Source organism: Embiotoca jacksoni, unplaced genomic scaffold (genome assembly GCF_022577435.1).
Source record: "Embiotoca jacksoni isolate LCO1_2020_lvr unplaced genomic scaffold, fEmbJac1.0.p SCAF_22, whole genome shotgun sequence".
In the NCBI taxonomy this organism is placed as follows: Eukaryota; Metazoa; Chordata; class Actinopteri; family Embiotocidae; genus Embiotoca; species Embiotoca jacksoni.
In genome coordinates, this window is record NW_027185363.1 from 11,225,874 (window position 1) to 11,252,563 (window position 26,690).

The 26,690-nt window shown below is 43.8% G+C and overlaps 1 protein-coding gene across 2 annotated transcripts in view; it reads right to left on the bottom strand.

The window, feature by feature from the left end:
* The window catches only part of ak5 (adenylate kinase 5), a 60,144-nt gene that overhangs the window by 11,079 nt on the left and 22,375 nt on the right, over positions 1-26,690 (bottom strand). For both annotated transcript variants that reach the window (XM_069157970.1, XM_069157969.1), the window contains exons 6-10: positions 23,894-24,085; positions 15,600-15,690; positions 11,247-11,320; positions 3,030-3,075; positions 548-592 (exon numbers count right to left, since the gene is read on the bottom strand). In XM_069157970.1, the coding sequence (XP_069014071.1) occupies positions 548-592; positions 3,030-3,075; positions 11,247-11,320; positions 15,600-15,690; positions 23,894-24,085 (448 nt within the window). The remainder of the gene's footprint in view (positions 1-547; positions 593-3,029; positions 3,076-11,246; positions 11,321-15,599; positions 15,691-23,893; positions 24,086-26,690) is intronic.

Here is a 26,690-nt window from a genome sequence, read left to right on the forward strand (position 1 = left end):
GCACCATCGAGTGAATAAACCTAAAATGCCAATTAAAGGCCGCATTAAAAATATCCCGATAATGTTGCCAAACCCAGTCTGAGCACCGAGCAAAAAGCTAAAGTTATACGTGCATCGCTGATCGAAGCTTCGTTTCGAAAGTGATGGTCGGACCAGAGCTCGTAATGTTTTGTAGCTGATTATCTTCAGTTTTACATTTCGCCCTCCGCTGTTTAATCTTCAGACATCTGTCGTTTGGCCTCTAAAAACAGTCCTGAACGCAGCCCTGTCATCTGGGCTGCAGTCTGAGTTCAGTGGTGTGCGTGTGCGTGTGTGTGCGTGTGTGTGTGTGTGTGTGTGTGTGTGTGTGAGTGAGTGTGTGTATGAATGAGGCCAGTTTTACTAACAGCCAGTTGAACAGTCAGCAGCTGCTCATTATTATGTCGTGTGTTTTCAGCTCTTCCTAATGAGGTAGGTTCAACCAGTGCTCAGAGGAGCGTGTGTGTGTGTGTGTGTGTGTGTGTGTGTGTGTGTGTGTGTGTGTGTGTGTGTGTGTGCGTGTACTTACCCATAATGAAGATAACCTTTGGTTTCTTCTGTTCTGTACAGTAACCTGTCAGAGGGAAGAAAATCACAGTTTTAACATGCGGTGCAGATCAACACCTGCTGGAACTAATATCCTTGTGAGGACCCTTGATGACCCCGTGCATTCTTAACCCAACAACAATCATCACAACTCGCAGAACATGAATATTACGTGGCGAAAAAAAAAACCTACATTTCCTTATTTTTTTATCATGACATCACGACTGACGGATGTTCACTACGATGCATCCATTGAAAGCATCTCTGCGTCGGTTTAAAAGAAAAAGGAGCACGTCTACGACAATTTTTCAAGTTTCCCTCCTACATTGGTATGTTTTAATACCTTAATACCAACCGTGCTGATTTTAAAAAGTACAAAAAAAAAACAAAAAACAAAAAATTGCCGGCGAGTTTCACCGGCGAGTATTTGAACATTTTTGCTGTAGCGCGTTCGTCGCGCACCCGGCGTGCGAAGACCTTTAACCTGAACTCTGAAGCCGAGTGTCAACCTTCAAACGGCCCTTTTGAAGGTCTATTTCAAATTGAGGTCGGACCAGAATGTCCTCGCTCACCTCGCAAAGACACGTACACACGGAGTCACGTTTCATCCCTTCAGTGGACATTACATCGACTGACGTTGATTTCCTGGACGCTGACCTTGAACCGAGTCGTCTTTCTAAAATGTCAGGATTCACGCTTTGGGGAAAAGCCCCCCCACGGTGCGACCGCGTAGCTGCATTCATGTCCCCACAACACGAGTAATACAAGCACACACACACACACACACACACACACACACACACAGGGAGAGGTAATTTACATTCCTCTCTTTTTGCGAACCGTGTAAAACTGGATATAATTAGAGTTATTTATATTTAATTGAGGTCAGCACCAATATTTAAGAGTTAATTTGAACCAAGTCGACCCAAAGCTAGAAAAAAAAACATCATATCAGGCACGAGGCTTGAATTATCGGTATATTTTGGTATTACATAAATAATGCATTAACAAAATACAGGCCCGGCACAACATTTTACAACTGGAAAAGAAACCAATTAAACCCTTATTATGATTAATAATTAGCCTGTGACCAGTGACTAATTCACTCCGAGGTATTTGTCCTCCATTTCCTGTTGTGATTAACTCAGACACATCTTTGGTGTCTCTGTTTACACTGTTAAATGAAGCTGAGTCACCTTCTAGCATCACATTATTTTCACTGCAGGACACGTATTTGATACAAAATACTGCATGCATGAAAAACATTTGGTTTCTTTTCTAAAGGAAGAACAAATCTATATTAATTTTCTTAACAAAAGGTTGAAGCGATAATTGTCAACTTTGCATTTCAATTTAAAGTCTGTTTGGCTTCGTATTTGATACTCAGCGTTTCCAAGGGAAAAATCTGGTCATGAACAGCAGCAGCTGTTTGTTTACAACAAACTGTCATTATTTATACAAAGTAAATACAGATGTGCTCAGACATTTTGAAGACTCGGGCTCAGTTTAAAAAAACAAAACAGAGACATCGCCACTGAAAATCGATGACTATGTATTATTTGTATATAATATATATATAGATATATACTGTACTGTATATACTGTGCATTTTATATTTTATTTTATATTTTTACTGCTATTTTATTGCTTTCTATTATTATATTATTATCTATTGCTTCCTGTATGCTGCTGTAGGGGAAAAAAAAAATTCCCCTCGGGGATTAATAAAGTAACTACCTAACCTAACCTAACCTAACCTAACCTAACCTATTTCACCAATCGCGTAATGAATCAGTTAATTAATTTAGCTTCAATGAAGCTTCATGAAGGCAGAGCATGTTCACCAGCAGTTATTATTATACTGTAAAGAAGCTATAATTTGATAAATTAATGTGTTCACAATTATACCAGTAATCTAATTACAGTAATAATATGGAATCATTTGTTTCAACCGGAGGAAAAAAAAAAGTCTGCAGAAGATAACAAAATGGATCGGCGTGTTTTTGCAGCGAGCGTGGACTCGTTGGTGTGGCGACGGCGAGCCGACGAGAGATAAACATCAGGTCTAACTGGCAACAGTAAATTAACAGACGAGCCTCCCCCTGCGTTACACAATCAATGCCGTTGATGCTGATAAAAACACACAGAGGGCCGCAGGGAGAGGTTCTTTCAGGCATCTGCTGCATTACGGCTACATGACACTTGGCATTTACCGAGATGGAACTGTGTGTGTGTGTGTGTGTGTGTGTGTGTGTGTGTGTGTGTGTGTGTGTGTGTGTGTGATGAAATGCTGAATGGAGTCAGCTGCAGGTTTATGAAAGAAGGAAGAAGGGGATTTGGTGTGTGTTTTGTTCTAGAGGAAAGGTAGGGGAGGGGGTGTGGGGAGAGGGGGGGTTGGGGGGGGGGGGAGGCTGTTTGCTCGTCTCTCGACTTCTGATCAAAAATCAAACATTTCGTCGACTCACTTTCTGTGGACCCTTCGGCATACCCAATTTCTTCCTCCTCGTCAACCTGGAGAAACAGAGAGGTCAAGATTTTAGGTTTTGATGTATGTTCGTCGTTTTCATTTGTGTTTTTGTCCTTCTTTATGTATCTATTGTTTCAGATACTGTCCTCGGATCTTCGAATAGAGACGTAGAAATACACGACTAAATATTAAACAAAATATTTACACGGCCCCTTTCAAACACAGTTAGAAATTACTTTACAGTCAAAACAAAGAGCAAAAAGTAAATAGAACTTATAATGTGAAAGAAAACACGACAACACGACCACACGTTAAGAAGCTTATCTTATTCATTTGGACCGACAGAAAATTTTATGCGAAGGAGCGACTTTAGCTAACAACACCGCGATAACCCGTAGAGACATTTTATTTACTGGGATTTTTATGAGACTAGTTGAATGGGAGTCTCTGGAGGCTTTTTGGAGTCACCCTCTAGCGGCCCTCGGTGGTATTGCAGCTTAAGGCACTTCCGCATCTGCCGACCCTGAAGCCACGTCCACTTTTACACACAGTCACCGGCTGAAATTAGATCTTTGCAAAGCCAGGCACGATAATATGGTGCTGCTAAAAACATCCTCCGCTCTTCAGGTTCCAGGCTTTCCACAACGTTTTGGATCCCGGCTGCAGGAGTTTCAATCCCTTTCAGCCACGAGAGCATCAGTGAGATGTTGACTCGGTGGGATGAGTTTGAGGTCAGCGGTGGTGCAGGCCACACATCAAACTCAAAAAAAAAAAAAAACTTCTTAATGGACCTGAGTTTGTGCACGAGGGAATTGTGCTGTTGAAAGATTGAATCCTTGTTCCGTTGCGACCAGAAACACGGGATGTCCATTCACTGTCAGACGTGTCTACAATATTTGGCAAAAGAACAGAGGAAAGGCTTCACCTGGCTTTATCTGAACTGCTCGTTGGATGGTTCGGTAACCACGGAAACTCCTCTCCTCATCCTTATGATGTTGGATTGAAGGAGTCCGTTTTCAACTTCTCAAAACCGGAAGCATCTGACGTTCCCACCGACTTCACGGAATGATTGACAGCTGTGCAGAGGTGAAAGGAGCCGACGATTGTGATTGTCTCTTTTTTTTTTTCTCATTATCTACGCAGCTATTAGCGTCCCTTTTCATTCACAGCACTATGAAAGTCCTCCCAAGGAGACGGCCTGAAAGCGTGCAGTTATCCGTATCCTTAACAATAACCTAACAGGGCTGTTATCATCGTTAACGTCTCCACACACGATGACTCGCTGACCTTTCTGTCTGTCGTTGGGTATTGCCATTCACATCAGGTATATAAACACTATTGCCACATTGTCAGACCACAAACCATCACTTAGACCCTGAGACGGTGTCAAAGAAGGAAAAAAAAATAGATAAACAGTATCTGAGAAAAAGAGAATAAGGACCAAGCGTTGTGTAAACCCTCAGTGTCCGTGGAGCAAGCGGCAGCCTCGTTCTCCGAATCATAATTGCAGATCTGCAAGCTCCCGACAAACTGGGCATTAAAACTGTCTGAAAGGCATTTTCCACTCTGGCAAATGTAAATCGTTTCAGATATTCGAGACCATTTTCAAAAGTGATTTTTCCCACGTCTCACGGCTGCTGATTTTCATTATTGTCCTCATCAGCTTTGGCCATCCGCATCATTCTGGTAGAAATGACCAGCTGAAGGGTCGATGGTTACCATTATAAAGCCATTAAAGGAAGAAAACGAGAAGTCACACAGGTGAAACTGCCAGAATCCGATGATACAAGACTTTTTTTTTTGTGCTATTGTCGAGCACTGGGATGTAATCCGAGACTTTCCTTCCAACACGAATGAGTCAAGATGCACCGAAATTTCAAATGTTTGCGATCAAGTGACAGAGTCCTCTATCAGGTGTAGAAAATATACTTGGTGCAAAGGAAGAGTTCAAGGGATGTTGTTAAAGAGCCACAGAGTCCATATGAGGAGGATTTCGGGGTGGATGGCTGGGTCAACAAAACGTTTAACTTAAAAACGGGAGAGGGCTGTTTGTTTCCAGTCGATATTCCCTGTTATTTATTTAATAGCATGATTACAATCAATCCTTAACCGCAACCCTGCAACACCATGTTGACAAATACCCCAAACATTAGCGAGAGAGTCATTTTGACCCAAACCTCAATTTCTTTTTTTCTTTTTGCGATTTTGTACCTAAACCAAACCTTAACCAAAATTGTATTAATTTCTCACTGGAAACTAAATGCAGATGATGTTGTCCAGCCTCTAATTCTGGGGGGCATGGATACGCAGCGTATTTGTCCGTTTGCTTTCACTTGAATCACATGAAAAAAAACAACATTGTTGTCATGAATTTTTTTGGAAATATGGTACGATGAATCAGTAGGAACCACGAACACGAGCACACATCAGTGAACTAGTGTACTTAAATGATAATGAGTCATCAGTGGAAAAGCTCAACAAGGAGATGACCGAGAAGATTAAAAAGAATTCTGATGTCAAAAGATTTGTTTCAGTCTTTGAGAAGATACACCGACTTTTTTTTTTTTTTTTTTTTTTTTTAATACAAATCATTCCACGGAAGTTTTCTGCGATGATTTCCACCCCGAGGCGGAGCGTCACCTTTCACAAGGGCATTTTCAAGATGGATAGTCGAACGGAGATCCAGGCCGACTGGCAGAAAGCACGTTTGAAAAACCGCTGAACATCACCTGCAGACAGATGACTCAGGGAAACGACCTCACTTGACATCTCGCATCTATTCGCGGCTCTCCGCCTCGCGTTGTTTCCGACGCTGCCGGTCGCGCTCGAGACGGCAAGAGGTGTCGGTGCGAGGGTCCAAGTGGAGCGAGCCGTTTGGAGGAGGTGTGTGTGTGTGTGTGTGTGGGGGGGGGGGGGGGGTGTAGTAAAGTGAAGCACGGCCGCTGCCGGTGTCTGGAACAAATGCCGTCGGTGTGGCGGAGTGCCGGGTGCCAGCGACGAGTCAGCTCGGCACGTGGGTACACCAACTGGTGCCGTGACTCAGACACAGAAACACATGCGGAGAGCACGCGTCGCGTCCACGTGACGGAGATGAGATACGTATATAAACACGCGCGCAAAATACTCTGTTAAAAAAAAAAAAAAAAAAAAAAAATGTTGGCGATTAAGAGTCGGTAGGTGATACAAAACAGCAACGCGTACACGATCGCTGACGCGCGCTCCTACACAAACAGTCCAAAAACAACAACACCCGAAGTGTCTGTTCAACGCTCGACACGCACGACCCAAAACAAACCTGCTGGTGGATGCCGAAGACACGACTTGGCTTTTCTGAGACATCTAATAGTGATGCGAAAAAAAAAAAGGGAAACATTTATCGTTAAGGAGAAGTCACGTCGTTCCCTTTTGTCGAAAGGGTTTATCATTTTATGAGCATGGAGGGTTAAGACTTCAGAAATTTACTTTGCAGTCTCTGGCAATGTAGATAATTTACTTAAAGGTTTTTTTTGCCATTTTGCCTTTTTTTTTTTTTTTTTTGGACAGTCGAGCAACTAAAGTCCTCCTGCCGGGAGGCGCCTATTAGTTAAAACCCTCATTTAAGTGTATGTATATTTCCTAATTTAGTTGAAACCACAGACTCTATATAAAAGTGTATGTAGCTTCTGGGTCTGACAAGTGAGGGCAATGTGGATGTGCCTTAAACCGCAGTACCACCCAGGGCCACTAGGGGTCTGGCTCCAAAAAGGCTCTGGCTCCATAGACTCCCATTCAGCTTGTCTCATGAAATACTGAATCAAGACATTTTTTTCGGAGTCATTATGGTGTCGCTCGCTAAAGTCACTCCTCCTCATTAGTTTTCTGGCGGTCCATCTGAAAATAATCCCATCGTTAATTAGATATTAGGCCTCAAAAAGCGGTATGTTGTGGGGCATTTCTGTTTGATTGACAGGCCTGTGGTGCAGTCAGGTTTTTCGCTACATGTGGGCGGATGCAGTGTCCTCGGGTTCCCGATCAGATCGAGTCGGATCCGCCGCTCACGCTTCCTCAGATCATCCAAATACGGCGACTGTGGTGACTCCAAAATACCAAGACGGCGACGGCCGAAACGCCGAACTAGAAAATTCAGAACAGTCGTTCACAAACCAACGGGTGACGTCACGTTCGTTTAAATACTGATTATAGAGTAAAAAAAAAATAAATAAATAAATAAATGTGATGAATTAACACGTATAAAATCAGTTATTTTTTTTTTTTTTTTGGGCATTTGATCATAAATCAAATAAAGTATTGGAACATGTGTATGATTCATCCTGAAAAGGACGTAGATGTCTCCAGAAAAATCGTACCGAAGCGCTTTTTTTTTTTTTTTTTTTTTTAGTTTCATAACACACTGCCGGTTTAGGGATACGCTGCGCAGATACAATATAAAGGAGAGATGATGTGACACTTTATTGCTCATTACTCTTTTTCATAAGGTCGAGCTATGACGGCTTGTCGCCAACGGCCGGGAGCTCAGCCGCAGCTGCTCTACGCTGGCCGAAGCTGGCTGTGGCTTTTGTTCCCATTTGTCACCGAGTCTATCGGCGCTGCAGCTCCTCTTAACTGCTTCTGTAAGCATCCGGTAGCATCAGCCGAGCACCGTTCAGCCAACCGGCGTTCAGGACTACAGTAGCTTCAACACAACGCTCAAAGCCACGACGACCGTATCAATTCTCCCACGCAACGCCCGCATGTAGTTAGTCTGACTCCAATTATAAACGAATGCTTCACAGCCTTCATAACGGCCCAAAAAAACCCCCACTGACATGCTGTTTGTATAATACAAAAGTTATTGCGATGGAACACAACAAGTAGTTCAGGAAAAGTTTTCATTTCTTCCCTTTTCATTGTTAAATACTTGAGAGGCTAAAAATTTGCTTGCGTTTTGGGTCCGAGTCTGTGTTCAGACTGCCGGCCCAAATCTGATTTTTGTCATATCCAGATTGAATCCAGATTTATTTTTGAAAGTCTGAACAGCAACAAAAAAAACAAAAAAACAACAACAAAAAACATGCAAAAATCTGCAATCTGGGATTTTACACATTTCACATCTGGAGGAGGTTTGAAATTTCTACAGATGTGTCTCAGTCCAGATTTCTAGCGACACACGGTAACAAACTTCATTCTCAGATGCTTTTCAAAATCGATGCTACCGCCAGCAGAGCGCTTATCAGGAAGTGCAGTTTCTGGCGCCGCGGAGGAAAACAATAACAACTCTCCACGCACAGAAGCCGAAATACACGGCCTACTGCAACTTTCGCGCCGGCAGCTTCCACGTCGGAAAGCTGCACCGCCGGCGTGTGTCGTCACCGCGGCGACCCACGCTGATTTGAGAAAGAAAATCCGATTTCCCTGCAGTCTGAACATAGCGTAGGACACCAAGACCCGAGGGTGACCTTTTATGTTTGGGATAATTCCACTGAGAATCCTATTTAAATCCTTCACGCGTGGTCGGTTTTTAATGGGAATTCAGAAAAATTGCGAATCGCACTCAGAAATTCACAAATACGTCAGCCCGCAGATGTTTTATTCATCGCGAATAAATTAAAGGTGGCAGGTAAGCAAGAAATAATTGAAGAGATTTTGAACACCGGAGATCCGAAATAGCCTCTCTCTCTCTGCCCGGCTTGTGTCGCTCCCCTCTGCCTCTTTCTTTTTGGATCAGCACAGGGGAGGGGGGGGGGGGGGCGTCGCCGCCTCCACGAGGAGCACCGCCTTATTTTATTGACGGAGCAGCCTTTTCTCCCGGCTGTGCACGCGTCTGAATAACGATGACCGGGTCGGTCAATAATTATCGATCGGCCTCACTTTAAATTCACCTTCATCTGGCTTTGCGAAGGGTGTTTTTTTTTTTCTCAGAGCCGGGCCTTACGAAGCCCCCCCCCCCCCCCGGCGACGCCCAGGAGGATGTCGGCTCTCGGGTGACGAAGCACACGAGTGTAATTCAATTTGCGAAGCGGGGCCGCCGACGGAGCTCAGACACCGCGACGAGCCCCGCGCGCAATCGTGCACGGACGGCACGAGTCGGTGGCTGGGACGACTCCGCCTGCACCGATTTCATTTCGCGCTGCGCTGCGACGACAGTTTACCGGTTCTGCGCATCTTTTCGCCTCGTTCGAGCCGGTGCTGCATTCGGTGAAATGTTCTGCCGGGTTTTTTTGTTTTTTTTTCCTGTAGAAGTCGTGCTGATTTAATGTGCCGGGTCGGTATCGACTGTATTTATTTCTCCAGCTGGCAAAAAAACAATCTTGCCACGAGGTCGAGTTTAGCGGGCGCTCCGGAGCTTTCCGTCGGCAGCAGACGACGAATGACCCTTGATCCTGAGCAGCTCGATGGTTTCTCATCCACGTCGAGGTCCACCGTCTCGCCGCCAGATCGGTTTTGCAGCTGTTCGTAAGTACCTTCCCAGATGTGAAAGCACCACGTTCGACGTTTCTTGAGGTCGCGCTGCCTGGATCCGTCTTATTTTCTTCACTTCTTCTTTTGCACTTGAGTTTGAGTGTAATCTTTTCAGGTTTCTCTTTCCCTTCAGTCCGCTCGCTTGCTCGAGTGATTTCCACGTGCGGAAAGTATCCGGGCCCGTGAACGTGTTCAGAAATTCATTGCGATGCAGAATCGGTATCACGTTTCCCGCCCCCCCCTTCTGTCCGACAGATCCCGTCGAGCTTTCAATCGGACCGGACGGGAGGGGTCTCCCCGTCTCCGCGCAGATCACCGTCGTACTGAGAGGTACGAGTTTTACATCCGGCATAAATGAGACCGCTTCAGGACGACGCGGGATGAAGAAAAGCTGCAGCGGCGTGAACCGGACCGTCTCGGCTTCACTCAGCTGACGGTGTCGGTGGACAGATCTTTTCGACGTAAAAAGAAGACAGTTTGTGTTTCTTCTCCGGTGTTTTGTCGGAAAAAGGCGAGACAAATTGACAGAAGAGGGGACATCCGCTGCCTCGAGTTCCCGGCGTAATGTCGCATGTTCCAAAAACCCTTTTGCGTTTTTATGTTTTAGCTGTTCTCTCCTAAACGTGCAGCTACTGCAGGTGACGCGATCGCTACCCTCATTCACGCTTTAAGACGTTACAAATTGCACACGGCGCCAATTGGCCCGAAGAAGTCGTCGGTTGAAAACGGGAGGACGGAGAGTCGTTGCCGTGGAGACGGGCAGCCGACAATAAACAGACTCGGTGATCCACGGGCAGCTCCCAAGTGTGAATTCAGTAGACGGAATAAATGTGAAGCGGTGTGCCGCCGGGAGAGCCTGTACGTACCCTGAAAACCCTGCCTGGTTGGAAACCTTAAACAACAACAACAACAACAACAACAACAACAGCAGCAGCAGCAAAGACCCCCATCAACCGAGAAAAGAAAAAGGAAACCCCTGGAGACGGAAGAAATGAAGTGGAAAGAGACGGAGAGAGCAAACAATTTGTTTCCAGACGCCCGTAGGACACAGAATGAGACGGCGGTCGGGGCGATGCTTTGCTGGACTGTTGTCAAGAAATGAAAACTCGTCGGAACCGTCGCGCAACAATATTCGCCATCTCGGGACATTTTGCAGCGCTGAATCATCCGGCCTTTGAAATTTGTTCTTTTTTTGAAAGTGTAATTTGCGCTTGTTTTGTGTTTTTAGCAAGTAAAAAGTAAAGAGAGACAGCGGAGGATCCGGAAACGGGGACAGGGAAGGTTTTTTTTTTAATTTATTTTTTGCAGTTGAAGACTTTAATTGCTGCTACGGGATTAAAGCACACAGCAAAAGGACGGAAGGATTTTTAATACGTTGCTTTTTCTGGTGTTGCAATTAAACCTGGGACTTGTCTTATCATCGTTTGTACAGTATATTAGTTATTATTTGCGGCTGATGTCACAAAAAAAAAAAAAAAAAAAAAAAAAAAATCTCCGTTTAATGCAATCGTCCATCAGGTACGGTGGCCCCGAGGGTCAAAACACAACAGAAAGGTAGGACGTCAATACTCGTTTGCGATTGGACAGAATCTAATCAAAAATTATTATTATTTTTTTTTTTACATTTGCTTATTCCCGGATCCCCAAGCCGTACCTCACAGCCTTCCTCAGCGGGTCGAAGCCGTAGTATTCGGAAGTACGTCGACAATCGAAGTTTTAAACTGCACAGATTCAGCCTTTAACGTCCACAGTAGGTAAAAATGCATCGCACGGTTACCTCATCGTACTTGAAGGCGACGTCTGCCAGGCTGCCGATCTCACCCAGTAGACTGAGATCCAGCTCGCTGGGACCTGCCGAAAGAAAAATCCACAACAACCATCAAAACATGTAAAGATAGAAACAGAAATGAACACATTTTATGTATTTTTTTTTTTTTTTTTTTAAAGATTATGTTTTTACGTCGGTGGATCAACCAAAACAAAATAGATCCGATGTATAAATTCCCTTTGCTTCCGGTCTTTATGCTGAGCTGAGCCAATCAAATCTAACTCTCGGCAGGGAAGCAAACGATCTGATTTCATTCATCTGAAAGATTAGAAAAACAGCGAATGTTTGGTATGAAGTGGATTCTACAGTCTTTATCACTTCTGCTTGACATGCGACTTTTAAATGAATGAATTGATAAATAAGATCCGTACCACAAAATAGAAAACAACAGACGTTGTGGATTGCGATAACGGCAGAAACACTGGTGCTGTTGGCTGTCGCAGCCGTTACATGTCAACGCTGTATGCAGATGCGTATTGCGTTGTCTCTTTGTGTTGCGTTAGCGCCACCTCAGCACGCGCGCCGCACGCATTTCGCAGACGGAGACGCGCGACTTCACGTTTGCGGTTTGCTGATCAATCTGAGCCCGACGAGAAAAATACCGTACGTCCACAAAACGAGCTCATTTTAGCCCCATAAAAAAAAACAACAACAACAACCCGAAGCCGCACTTGAACTTCGACCTCGCTGCTGTCAGAAATCTGCCGAGGGGGTGACGCCGTGGTGAGTTCTAACACGCAGCATCTTCATCCTCTTCCTCGGTGGAAATGGGTCGTGAATAACATTTCCCCTCGGCAGATTTCTTTTTTTCTTTTCCCCCTGCACGCCAGCCCCTCCCGATTAAAGAACTGGGTTAGATTCTGCGAGGATGCGGCTTCAAACGTTCGGGCGGGTTCCGGAGAGACGTGAGTTTCTTAGACGCGTCGCGACGACGAGCTTCAGAACGCACCAGAAAAGAAAAACACAACGGTTCACAACTCGGGAGTCAGCAGCATGTCGGAGTGCATCTCGTCCGTTGCGCAGCGAGGGGCTGAGGTATGACACGGCGGAGATCTTTTTATTTTCCAGTGATGTCAGGTGGCACAGGCTGTGCTTGTCAGCAGCACTTCAGTTCTTCATGCGATTGCCACGGAGGACGCCGAGCCTGGAGGCTCTTTTTTTAAAGAGTTGACCTCAACTACTGCCGGTCTATTTTTAGATTTCACTCGATCTTGTTTTTGTCTCCTGCAGATTTTCCTTATTTTATTCTCTATCAGCCGATTTGAAAGACGCGTAGAAACGAGAAATTTGCACACGCGCGACCCAGATTTCAAGATTTTCGGAAGTGTGTTTAACGTCGCTAAAGTGTGCTTTTGAAATGTACTCTCGTCTCAGAGTATGTTTCGTCGAGTGCAACATGTTTTGCGAGTCCCCAGTACGGGAACACGCGTGTGGGAGAACATCTCGACAAATGTACAGATGTCACGCGGCTCTTAAATGCACCTGAAGACGTAATTGTGCGCAGTGTAAGTGGAGTCGTGGCGAGCTCACCTCCTCCGTGAGGTGAAACTCTTTTCACTCGCATGCGAGTGATCGTATCTTTCTTATTGACGGTTTGAACGTTTCTCATTTGTTCGCGGATCTATTTCCCGGAGCTGCAGAAGTGCGTCGGGCGGCTGTCAAGTAGCGCGAGGCAATTTTGACGTCAAGGATCGGTGGGAATGTGAGCATCAAGCATTGTATGTGCTTGGCCTTCACTTCCTGACGTGCAGATCGGGGAGAAAAGCGAATGTACCGGTGGTTTGTGGGTTAATTTGACTTCCATGTGAATTCCTCAGAGCAGGAACATGTGCAGTTCTTCTTCGACAGAAGAGACTGAATCTCAAACTCTTTGACTCCTCATTTTCTCGAATGCTAATGAGCTGATTATAACACTGGGCGGCGGATCTTCTCTCGTCCTAATAACCCCTAGAAAATACTGTTTTATAAAATCCATTTTAAGAAAGAGAAATTTACTTTAGACATTTTGACTCTTTTTTTTTTTTTGCAGTTTCCAGGGAGAGCGTGTCATCCAGGGTATTTTTTCTGGAGCTACAATTAACAGACTACTCAGACAGACAGGTGTGTGACCACATTTTTTTCTAAAAAGTTCAGCACCATGAATGACATTTTTTCAAGAGTAGATAGTATTGAAATAGTTCAGTCGGTGATATACAGTCCAATTTTCGAAATTCAGTACTAATGCCCATATTTAGACATATTTTCTTCTCCCATGGTGATGATGCACCTCGCAACACGAGCCTCCGTCTCTTCCTGAGCGAATCTGTCGCTTTAAATCTGTAGCAGATCCCCAAATTACAGAAGCAGCTTGCTATCGATTGCACTGCTTTTGACATGAAGGGAAACGGGCAGTTTGATTGGTCGTCTTTAACAGCCAACACTTATAATCTCCTCCTCCAATTCTTTAACAGCTTCCTGCTGAGATGCGGCTTGGCTCGAGCTGTGTGACATGACGCGCTGAATCCTTAACATTGAAAAGGCAGAATCGATATTAGATTCTTTAAACTCTCACATACTTAAATCTGACATCAGTGGACTTTGATTTCAATAAATGGAAAAAAAAACAACCCTGCAAAATAACGAAACCAGTGCGCACATAAACCATTTCTCTCTTCTAATAATCAATTTGCCAAAAACGTGTTCCACTAAAGAAGTGGAAATGTTCCATTACAAGATGATGTGTTGTGTGGGCACATTTGCAAGTTGAACCCACGCTGTTTTATCATGAAGAATAATAAAATAATGAAAAAAAACGAGGCATATTTTGCCAACCCCGTTCAGTGCCAACGGTAAATTTTTTTTAATGATATCTGTCACCTCTGAAATCAGAGCAGGAGCCCCTGCAGAGCGCTGACTGATCACATCTTTTAAAACAAACATGAGGGGGGTGGGGGGGGGGGGGGGTCTGTGATGTGTGTGTGTGTGTGTGTGTGTGTGTGTGTTTCTGTCAGGAACGCAGATCTGTGAACGGTGAATTATCAGTTTTTACATAACACATAACAGTTCGCCATCTGAGAGCTCAAAGTACTGAGTCTAACCTTGTTGATTCTGTGTTTGTCACAAAGCACGGCTGACCCATGCTTCGCTGGTTGCTATGCCAACTCTATTGGTAACCAGGCAGCTGGTGATTTTGGTTTTCATTTCTTATGGATTTTGGAGAAGCCTTTCTACACTCATGTATCTGTTAAATATGCCTGAAGGTGACCGGAGGTATGTTGGCGCTTCATATCTGTTGTAACACACCCCATAATCATTTTAAAAGCTATTATATATATATATATATATATATATATATATATATATATATATAGTATGTATACATGCAAAAACACATGGACACATTCTAACATTATTAGGATAACCTCATCTTAAAGATCCCTCGCTGTGATCTGGTTTCCGAATGTAGTAACCAGGGGAATTATGGGTAGTTGCAAGTTTCAAATCATCCCGTGGTGTGTTTTTGGTCTGAACCACAGACGGTATATAAAAGTGGACGTAGCTTCGGGGTCTGATAAATGAGGCCCAGACCCACTCAGGGTTGGCTCCAAAAAAGTTTTGGCGCCATAGACTTCCATTCAACTTCTCATTAAATACAAAAATCAATAAAAAAAAAGAAAAGAAAAATGTCCACGCGTCACACTCGCTGCTCACCCTGATTTGACTGATTGAATCAACATCGACATCAGAACCGCCAAAAGAGTTTAGAAGAGAAGCATGATGAACTTCTCTGCAGAGAAATACCCGTCACCCTGCTAAAGGACATTTTCGAAGCCGGCGAGTACAGTCTGTTCATAAAGTGCTGCTGAAAAGAGGTTTTCCAGGCTCTGCTTAAACCCCCGTTGCTGCTTTTAAAGTCTCTGGTTTGTTTTCGATGCTGCATATCATCCGCCATATGTGATTTTAAGAAACTCATGACTGAAACAAAGAGCCCGTTATCCTGCCACGTCGATTCCCTGAAAATCCTCGTAACGATGAGTCAGTAAACACGGATGTTACTGAACCCGTTCTAAAAATTCTCAACTGCATCTCTACCAAATTTGATGCAACAGAAAAGAAGCACGACAAATGCTTCATCTATATTAATAACAGTAGCGCTAATATAACAGTAATTCCAGCAGCACACAAGACGAATAATGAATGCGCGCAAAATATTACACACTTTTGTTTCCAATGCCCCACAATACGAGTCCCAAATCCACAAAACCAATCAAGACTCGGCACACTTAATGTAATAAATTTAATAAAAATAATCGCTCATCTCACCGGCTGCCGGATCTTTGGAGGGAAACAGCTTGTTGTCCAAAGTCATGCTGATGTCACAGAAGACCTCCTCCTCGTCTCGATCAGCGTCCAACTGGAAAAACAAAAAGTTACTTTCTTTTTAGTGCTGAATCTCAAACTGTAATGAAGATGACTTAAAGACAATTATTTATTTATTTATTTATTTTTTGCATCGTGAAGCGACGCTTGACAGAAAAGGGCAGAAGTGGTGACCTGCAGCCGGCACATGACAGCGCCGGGGCCGCGCTCGGTCCGATTAATCCGCTGTGACGGCGAGAATGAGACTCGTTATGAGATCAAACATTAGAGAGGAGCCGGCGGAGCCGGCGGTGCCGGCGGCTCATTTCGTATTCAGCGCACACTTCAGCTTTAATAGCCGTAGACGAATTAGCTTTGCTTGCGTGTCAGTTGGCCTCTTCCAGATGACTCAGAGGCCATCTGACTTCCTTTTTCACATACAGCACTTGTCAATGGACCGTGAACAATGTGGTTTGCGAGTTAACTGGAAGCTGATTGATGCCCACTTTTCTTCTTCTTCTTCTTTCTCCTCCTCCTCCTCCTCCTCCTCCTCACTAATCTGCTCTTTGGTCATCCCTCTGCTCTCACCAGTCGCGATGACAACCAGCTCAAAGGAGAAAGGCGACGTCGCGCATACAAAAAGCAGATAAATATAAACACGGCGGACGCAATCGCGCTCGGCCTCCCGCCGCGTCGCCTTCAGGTGTCTGACTCTCGGGCGCGGGTCACTTGCTCAGAAACTAAATACAGAAACGAATGAATGTCAGCGGTCGGATACGGACGGCCCATGAACGACGACCAGCTTCCTCCTGAGGTTACCATAGCGATAAGCTGGGGAAAAAAAAAGAAAAAAAAGAAGAAAGAAAGAATCTGTCTGTTATCTACTGCGTGGGAGAGTCTCCTCGGTTCACCTGCAGAAGAGGAGCTGAGGTGATCAGACTGAGGATTCCCCCGGAGAGCGTGGCATTCTCTCGTATCTCTATGCTGTCCTTTTCTCTCGCTGCTCTCCTCTCCATCTCACCCCAACCGGTGGAGGCAGATGGCCGCCCACCCCTGAGCCCGGTTCTGTCGGAGGTTTCTTCCTGTTAAGAGGAGGTTTTTCCTTCCCTCTGCTGGAGGTTTTTCTCCCTTTAAAAAGGATTTGTTTCCCTCCCAGCTTATGTGGGAATTGTTGAATTGTTGGGTTTCTCTGTATAATATTGTAAAGTTCTGCTGTAAGGACTTAGATGTGTTAAGTGCCATGAAATAACCTCTGCTGTGATTTGGCGCTATATAAATAAAATTGAATTCAATGAATTTTTTTTAAAATAAAAAACATCTGGGGACTCGGACGTCTCGGTTGTCTGTCATCACAGCCGAAAAAGTGGCTGCTGTCACACCGCGACGTCTTTAACAAAAAACAAATTTGTTCCGACGCTGACAAAGAGGCTCCGTATAATCCTTTTATATTGAAGAAGCTGTCTGAGACTCTTCAGAGAAAAGTGTCTTTCTTCAAGGACGGATTTGGAGCTTGAACTTTTTGGGGGTAAGAACGTCGCCCGTCTTGAATGGTCTATTGTTCAGAGCTTCAGTCTTTGCTGTGAATACAAGGGTGGATCGGCTACAACTCTGAAGTCGCTCCAACGACTGCGGCGGTGGTCGAGTTTTGGCACGCAAGAATATGGTAAACGGTGATCAACGCAACGCGTCGAGAGGACATGCGTACGTGCTTTTGGTGAAAAACGTCTCGTAATGAACATCGTGTAAAGTGTTAAAAAGATCTTTTCGCGCAGGTGGGGTGAAAGCAGGATGCCTCGTCCGTTTCTGTATCTCTAAAGATCTCAAGAGGACGGAGACGTAGATTAAAGGAAACGGATGAATGCGGCTTCGAGGCGGATTAAAGCAGCGACGGCGGCAGCTCCTTCTGGACTCCACAGCTCTTTTAGTGCTTTCAGTTCAATCTGTTTGATCATCTGAACAAATTCATGTGACGTTCTTCCAAAGACTCTCCCCGCACGTCGCTACAACGCACGCTTTCTTCAAAGTTTCCCAAAGCTCGATGTTGTCACTCTCCAGTGAAGAAGACAAGAGTAATAGATATAAATAGACATAAAAGAAAGTATAAATAGACGTGAAGACTGGAAACTATTTTCAGGTTATCCAGTGTTGACTTCAAAGCGAGAAGTACCATGAAATTCAGACCACTTTTTTTTTTTTCTCCTGAATTTCATGTGTATTTCAAGAACAATAAAAGAATAGCTCATAACCGTTGTCCCCCGGAGAGACCTGGGAAGCTGGAGCGAGGTGTTTTTTTGTTTGTTTTTATTTATATCTGCGTGGCATTTAGCAGCATGTGGGAAGGAAGATGGAGTTAAAGTCACTCGGAGAATACTTAATTAGATCGCTGTGTTTTCCTAGAATGACGAGACGGTTTCAATCGAGGCCCCAACAATCAATTACCTCTCCTCGCTGCAATTTCCGATCATGAGCTTCAGTGTCGAAGTGTTTGTGTGTGTTTGAGAAGTTGAGTATACAGGAAGAAAACGGACCTTTTTTCACCAAAACCCACCGAAAAACACTGACAAATTACCAGACGCAAAAAACGCCGAGCGAATGTGCGTCAGAGGAGCCAGAAGTTTCTCACAATGACAGAATTAGGACGAATTCATTCAATGAAACATCAAGAATTAATAGACTCGCAAGATGCCTGGATTGACAACTCAATCATTCCAAGTTAGCCTCGACGATGTGGCGTAATGAGTCACTGCTTTTGTCACGATCTGCCTGCCTGCATCAGACCTGACATTTAAAATAAAAGGATTACCTTCCACACAAAAGCCTTTCGCCGAGCAAAAGCAATCAGGCCTCGGAAGTTATTTCATTCATCAGTCGCGAAAGTATTGAGTCGTTTGCTCTGGATAATTACTGAAGAGTAGAGGAAACGTCCAATCAGAAGAACTGGAACTGTTCAAAACGTTACAAACAACTTTTTCTTTCGTTTTAGTGTCGTCAAGGACAAATGAAAAATTTTAATTCATAGAAAGTGAGAGGCTGAAAATGTTATTTAAAGCATTAAACATCCCTCAGTCACCATATGTTGCTGTTCATAACAATTTATTGTAAAACTGTGCAAAGTAAATTTGAATATTATAGTTTAAGGAGGGCAGAGTTATTCTAATTTAAATAAGTTTAAAGAGTAATTATTATTATTTTAGTAATTTAATGATCATTTTCATCATTTCTTTAGAAAACAGTAAAAAAAAATAAAAAATCTCTTATTCCATTCATACGAGATGATTTTCTGACATAAATAGCTGTAAATGGAATATTTTGCAAAACACACCTCCGATGTATCGTCTCACCACGCCGGATGTATGTTCCACTTTTCATGATGTTTCAAACTTCCTTTGACCTTAAACATCAGTTTCCTGTGTCACTCAAACTTTGCCGCATCGCCATTGCGACGCTCTTTGGCAAACTAGAATGAAATTCTCAATATATCATCAATCACATGTTTAGGCTATTCTGACCCGAATTTAGGTTCATGTGATCAACCAGCTCGACGTAGCACGTGAAAGTATGAAAAGTGTCATTTCTAGTTGCCACCGGGGGGGGGGGGGTGGCGCTATCTGGCGGCATCTGCGTAGCTGGCGAGCCATTTGGCCACGCCCACTCGCGACTCCACTAAAATTAAAAAAAAATCTCGCCGCGAGACGTGCGTGTAACAACTTTCACGAGGTTTTGAATAAAAAAATAAGGAATGAAAATAATAATAATTCCTTGGATGACAAATAACAGGGCTTTCGCACCATCGGTGCTCGGGCCCTAAATATCGATATTGTCATCGCGGCAGAGCCCTCACAATGTTACTCCTGAGGGTTGTTTTTGCTTCCTCTCTTTTTGAGAGCGCTTTCAGACTTTGCCGAGCCTTTCGAGTTTGCCGGGGTGATTGCAGGGACGATTTGACACGCTGAGAGGGAAAGTGACTCCGTTCATCGGAGACTCCGATTCACAAGGAGGTGAACGAACTCTCCAAAAAAAAAAAGGAAATTGGTTACAATGGAGGTGTTTTGACCAAAATCACGACATGTCAGATTTTGTGGGAACGCCTGTACCCGTGGGGCGACTTCAGACGGTTTGGAAGATTTCAAAGTTTAAATGTGAGAAATCTTTTGATGATTTTACAGCTTCATCGGTCACCTCACCCAGAAACAACAACAACAACAACAACAACAACAAAAAAAAGAACAAATATTTAACATTGAGAGTTAAAAATGACCACAGTAATGAAAAGATCTTATGCCTGCTTTAAATAAACACAGCACTCCAGATTAATCAATTCAGTGTGTTTTAATTAAATCGCCTCCGCCGGGAACGCAGGGAGGACGTGGGGAGATTTTCAAAAGGAAGAAGGCAGCAGAAAACTCTCCTCTCCAGTTTCACATCGGTTCAGATAGTTTTGTTCAAACGATATGATTTAAACTGTCCGAAGCAACTTAATGCTTTTGGTGTTTGACCTCACTTTTTTAATTATGTATTTTATAATTATATAATTTTTTTTTTTTTTTTTTTTTGGGGGGGGGGGGGGGGGGGTGTTTAAAGGGGTTTGAGGTCATTTCCTGGTTCTTCTAATCTGGTCTGGTCCAGTTGCTGTAGCAAGCTGCCGGTTAAGAGAAAGACCGCAGATGACACAGAAAGGAGAGTCGTGACACTTTTAAATGATGCGTTTAGTGTTCGTCATTCGTTTAAAAAGCCGCTGAAACGAGCTGCTCTGCTTTTCTGAATGCGAACGCACGGGCTCGTGGCTGAGCAGTCGCAGCTGAGCGTCCGCCGACTGCCACCGCAGTCGCAACGGAAGTGGTTGAACTATAATACCTGATTCTGCATCATCATACAGCTCAGCTTCTCTACATGGCTCAGAGGAAAGGCAAATGTGGTTGTGAGGTATTTAAAAAATAGGTCAGGTCAGGGTTTCCGTACAGCTCGAAAAGCTCCAGATGCATCAAAGTGCGTTCAAATTCAGTTGCTAAACTGTGCGTTCATGTCGGGATATGTTTTGAAATGTTAAGTTTTTAATGCACTTCTTGACCTGGCAAATGCACACATGCGTATTATCCTGTGATTCCTCGTGTAATCCTTTTTCTTTACTATTTCTATGCCGCTTAGTCAGTTTTCTCGAGAACAATTGTGTGTATTTATGTACAAAGGTTTTTATTTTCCCTCTGAGGCTTTTCTTGGTGCACTCAGTCTGCAGCTCTTTGATGTAGAAATCAGGACACAATTGTTAGTGGTTTGCCTCGTCTGACTCGGGGCTTCATTCTTTTGCTTCGTGCGGAGGTGGGAAGGTTTTTCGTAAATGCTTTGGAGAAAAAAAAGACGACGCAGAAGGCTGTCGGGTAACGTTCGTCTCTGATGATGATCACAGAGCTCCGGGTGTGAATGTACAGGAGATATCGGCAGCATTTTTACCGCACGGTCATTGCTGCTTTTTTTTTTTTTTTATATCCGTCAGCGAGGTTCGAGAAACCACAGCTTCCACTAACAAGCTGTAAAAATGACAATTTCTTTACCCTGAAGGGATAAATACTTTCTTAACAGCTGAGATCTGGGACTCATAAAGGCAGATCCGATTTGAGGGCTTCCTGCCAACATTAAACGACAGCAAAACACCCCATAAAACAATTTAAATTGCAAAAACAACACCTGTCGATATATTCTTTCTGAGCTCTCACCTGTTTTCGTGTCTAGAGGTGTTATCGTTATCCAACATCTTCAACAGCTGCCACTACAGGTGAGACGTTTACTAAACTTTGCCATTTGATGGCTGAGCTGGCTCATATGATAGTAAAGTGAATATCTGTGGTTTTTGGATTGCCAAATATATTTCTATAATACACAACAGACAATACGTCAGGCTCTGAGATGAGCTACTTTCTGATTTTTTTTTTTATGGTTCAAACAATTAACAGATTAATTAAGAAAATAATAGCCAAAATAATTGTTAGTTGCGGCCCTAATGTTGTGGAAACACCCACAAAAACAAACCCCAAAAATTCTGAAAATAAGTTCAAGAAGATTAAGAATGAAGCGAATTTGATTTTGATGCCAACCTGCAGTTTTTGATACTTCTTTCGTAACAACAACCAAAACATAGCAAAATAATGAACCCCATACCTGATGACGTACAGTATGTGTACTGTCCATTGCTGCATAAAAACAACAAACTACAGCGATAGCAAGAAGCCATTTGAGGAGTCATGAATATTGAAATTTCCTCCCACAGTCCAAAGAAATGCTGTTAGGAGCGATTTCAAACAGAAAAAAATAAAAGGGTTTAAGTGTGAAACAGTTAGCTCTGTTGCATGCTTGTATAATATATTGGAAACCTTAAGAGATTGAACAGGTGCAGAAAATTGCTGCTTCGGAAGAGCCGACTTACCCCAGCAAAACACTGCAAACGCAAATGAAATTCAGGAACTGTGAAAAAAACAAACCCATAAGCGAGCAGGGAGGAAATAGAAAGCCTGACGGACAGGAAGGCAATAAGGAGAATATTTTTTTTTTTTTTAATATTCCTGAATAGTATGGATCAAAACCTATCGAAGAAACGTCAAGCGTGAGCTCCACGGGAGTTTAACGCCTGCGTTTGGGTTGAAGAAGCCGTTTGACAATAACCTAAAACAGTGCAAACTGAGTCTCTTTGTCGCAGCAGCACGGCGGAGGACTTTTCCCGTGCTGCAGCGAGGAAGACGCCGCCGCTCTGAGACTCAGACAGATCAATAAGACTCCCTTTCCGCAAGAGCGGGCTGTTGGCCGTGCGAGCCAATATCTCTATTAACGCTCGACTCGCACATTCCGCGGGGGAACTCGATCAGACCATCTAATGAAGATCCCAGACGGCTCCGCTTAACAGTCCAACAGCAACCGCCTGCATTTCGGCTCTGGACATTCATCAGCCGGGCAGACACGGTTTAGAAACACGGTCTTTTCCCGCTGTGGCGTGAGCGTAAGGAGTGATAACGGATGTCTGTAATACTTTTAAACATAATTATTAAGCATGCATCTGTTACATGTGCATCCAAGAAAGCACCCCGATGATGATGCCGACACGTTTGACGCCACTTCAGCCTCTGATTCGCACTTCAGTGCTGTATTCCTGCAGCTGATGGATGGATTTCTAATTGTACAGACGTTCATGGTCCGCAGAGGATACGTCCCTAGATCTTCAGTGATCCTCTGACTTGTGTTCGTCCGCCCGCCGCGCGGTGAGCGACATGTCTGGACGACCGTCGGATCGAGTGGCGTTCATTTCGTTGCGGACTCTCACGCTCCCGTCAGGACGATTCCTAAAGTCCTCTGCGTTGTTCACCGGCGCCCTTGCGAGGTCCAAAAATGTAATTAGTTTAGTCCTTTCGCGTACGGCGGCAAAACTGTGTCGTTTCCCATCAGCCCCCAGGAGCGCTTCACACCGATTTGCTAACGTCAACATGAAAAATTAAGATGGTGAATGTGGAAAAAGAGGCTTTTAACACTCTAGCGCGAAGCACCAACGTAGAGTCTCTCCGAGCTGCTAACACGGCTGTAAATTGTTAACCTTGTTCGGCACTGAGTTCCAGGATTTTTCACCTTTTTTAATGGACCGTTTATAATACAGAAGGCTGGCAGGAAACGATAAGACGGACTCGTACGTGATATTTCAAAGTCACTGACTGGAAAAATGATGCCGGTGATGCGGTTTTATGGTATTCGTGTTAACCACGGGGGCCACCGGCTGACCTTCAGACAAAGTTTTCCAAATTTGACAAAAATGCTTGGTTGGAAGACAGGAATACAGTCCCAAATCCACATTCACATCATGTAAAAGTCACCGCAGTTGCCAACATCCAATCATCCGTTACGAGTGAGACGCCTCCTTCCATATGTTTATCTTGGCCAAAGCCCAAGTTGACTCATGTTCAGGGTTTTAATTGACGTTGTTTTGTTTTGTTCTCAGTTTGTAATCTAGATATTATTAGATGACAGATGATTGATACGTTACAACTTGGAGCTCATGTTGGTCGTTCTCATTTTCTCTAACCAACCCCCCTCCCCCTCCCCCTCCCCTCCACCCACAACTCCACATCCTTACTTTCCTCTCCGTAAAAGGTCAACACTACTTCCTTTGGTTGGCAGAACAAATGACTATAATTCCTAGAAAAAACAAGACGTACCCTATAATTAAGTTTTTTTTCTGTCTTTCATGCAAAAAAACTCCACCCATTTCTTTCCAGCAGCCTTACCGTAACAATAAGGCCCCTCTCCTGGAAGTATTTGACCAGAGGAATGGTGTTTTGTTTGAAGTTGGTCAGGCGGCGGTCGATGGCCTTGGGGTTGTCGTCGGGACGCCCCTGCTGCTCCGCTCGCTTCTGCAGCCTCTCCTTCAGGCGGTGGTTGGTGCAGGCCAGGAACACCACCAGGTCAGGAGTGCAGATCTAGAGGAAGAGGAGGAAGAGGAGGAGGATGTGTGAAACGTTGCAGCCAATCCCTCTAACCTCCGAGATCAACCTTCATTCTTATGCGATGGTCGCAATCCGTCGGTGAGGACGGTCGGGGCTGCTGCTCGGGTCAATCTCATTTTGAAATCCAGCGTTTTTCAGGTTAGAAAAGATAAAACTGCAATTCACACACACACACAAAAAAAGAAAAGACTTCATCTCAAGTCAGGTCTGAAGAGACTGGGGATAATATAGTGTGTGTGTCTTTTTGCACACACACACACACACACACACACACACAGTGAATTTTGAAACATGTCCACCTCCCGAATTTCACTGGATTGAATCAGCGCCCTGAAATTTTGAACTTGTATTCTTGAAGATAGCCTGAAGCTGCTCCAGCAACGATGCAGTTTTAATACAAGTGGTGTTATGAGTCAGACAGGATGATACTGTGCTCCTCCAAAAGGAGATGAAAACATAAGTCCCCACGAAGACAGCTTTTCTATGTTATTTGTTTTACTTATTTACTGAGGGGTTCTTCAAGCTCTTCTGGTTTTTTTTGTTTTACAAAATGAACCAAAACTCCACCAGAGGAACATTTTGGGTCGATGATGATGTGAATAAATAACAAACAGAATTTAAATCAGACTCCAGATCTCTCTAAACTGCAAGAAAATCACATTTCAGCTTGAACCAAGTATTATTACTTATTGATAGGTTGTTTACTAGATTTTGTTTTTAGTAAATGCTCCCAACAGTATCTGTTGCCAGAATATAATAGTGAACAAAAAAAATCTTAAAAATTCCTCTCATTTAAAAGAAAAGGTCAAGCAACAGCACTGACTGAAGGATTGCTTCTGTTTTTCAGAGTCCAGAACACAAAGGCGTTCCTTAATCACCGAGTGCAGACTTGTGTGTGTGTGTGTGTGTGTGTGTGTGTGTGTGTGTGTGTGTGTGTGTGTGTGTGTGTGGGGTGAGAAGCACAAACCGGGTGTTGAATATCCTCCTCAACTTGAACCTCATGACCATTCACCCGGCTCACCTCCACCGGGAAATCTTCTCTATGAAAAGCACGAATCAGCGGTTTATTACTGTTCGTGCCGTGTCGTTTGGTTTCCTCCCGTTCTGTGTTGGATGAAATGCACATGATCGACTCTCCGGAGTCTGCACTCGATCCGGCGCATCGCCGCAGCCCAAAATAGCTTGAATTGTGTTGTTTATCGAGGCACACGCCACTCCGACAACGGGACTCGGTTTTGAGTCTTGCGAATCAAAGTTTCAGTTTCCATGGCGACTACGCACGTGGCCTTCTATTTGATTTTTTTTTTTAATTAATTTTTTTTCTCTCAGCTTGTGCTCCTGATGTGGGGCGACACTGTGACACTGCAGGTGTTTGTCGTGAGAACAAAAAAATTTAAAAGTATCATCATTAAATATCCTCACATCAGATCCGAGTTAAAAGACTTCTGTCAAACTGCTTTATTACCGGTAGCTCCTGAAAGACCGGAAAGCACTCGATCGGCTTCCTCTCAATCATACTCACACAGAGTCATAAATAAGTGCATATGAAGACTGATTTTGATTTTAGATCCTTTCGGGGATGTTCCGCTAAATTTACTTATTAAAGTAAAAAAAAAAAAAAAGGCAATGTAATATACTTATGGCAGCTTCCTGTTGTGCTGCAAAGTAAAATGTATGTCTTTTATTTTATGAGGAAACTCCTAAAAGTTAATCCTGTCGCTTACTAAATGTGTTTAGCATTTGATGAATGAATATGAAACATTCGTAGAGTTTTTGTTTAGTCAGAACCACTGTGAAATTTATTACAAAGAGATTTATCAGAGGTTGTAATTGGTTTGGTAAACCAGGCTTCGTGTAAGATAAAAGATAAGAAATCGTCTCTGAGCAATAAATCTTCGGTGTGCATAACCAGTTAAAGCTGCTGTTCACAAAGAAACAGCTGAATAAGGGCATCCGTCCAGAGCGGCGTTTGCCTGTGCAGCAGCAGACTATCAGACGTCTCCATCTGTCTGCATCAACCCGACCGTTGTGTTTTTTATTTATTTTTTTCCCTCTCCGTCCACCACCCACCTGTTCTCATGGAGAGCAGCACATTTCCATTCTCAGACATCTCGGGGAGATTTGAGTGACGTGACTCCAACTTGACCAAACAAACAGAACTTGGAGCACATCATTTTTTTATTTATGGATATAAGACTGCAACGTACTTTTCTCAATCAATCATTCGGTTCAAGTTATTTTGGTTTTTAGAAATAACAGTGAAACGATTATCAGAATGGCTGCAGATGTATTTTCAGTCAATTCGCTTCTTACAGAACCATTACAACAATGTGCTTGTGCCGAGTTGACGGCTCACACCGGCTCTGAATTCATGACAGCTTGCTGTACCAAGTTGAACTGCTACTTGTGTATCCCAGAGGATTACTGGTACAAATGAGTGTGGGTTGCAGCAATCAACTCTGGCATCACTCACTGGTTTGTGAACTTTGAAGCCCCCAATTTGACGTTTCGCCCACATTTTTATTTTCTAGTCAGACGTGACCATTTTTGGACAGGAAGGTGGAGCTGACTGAGAACC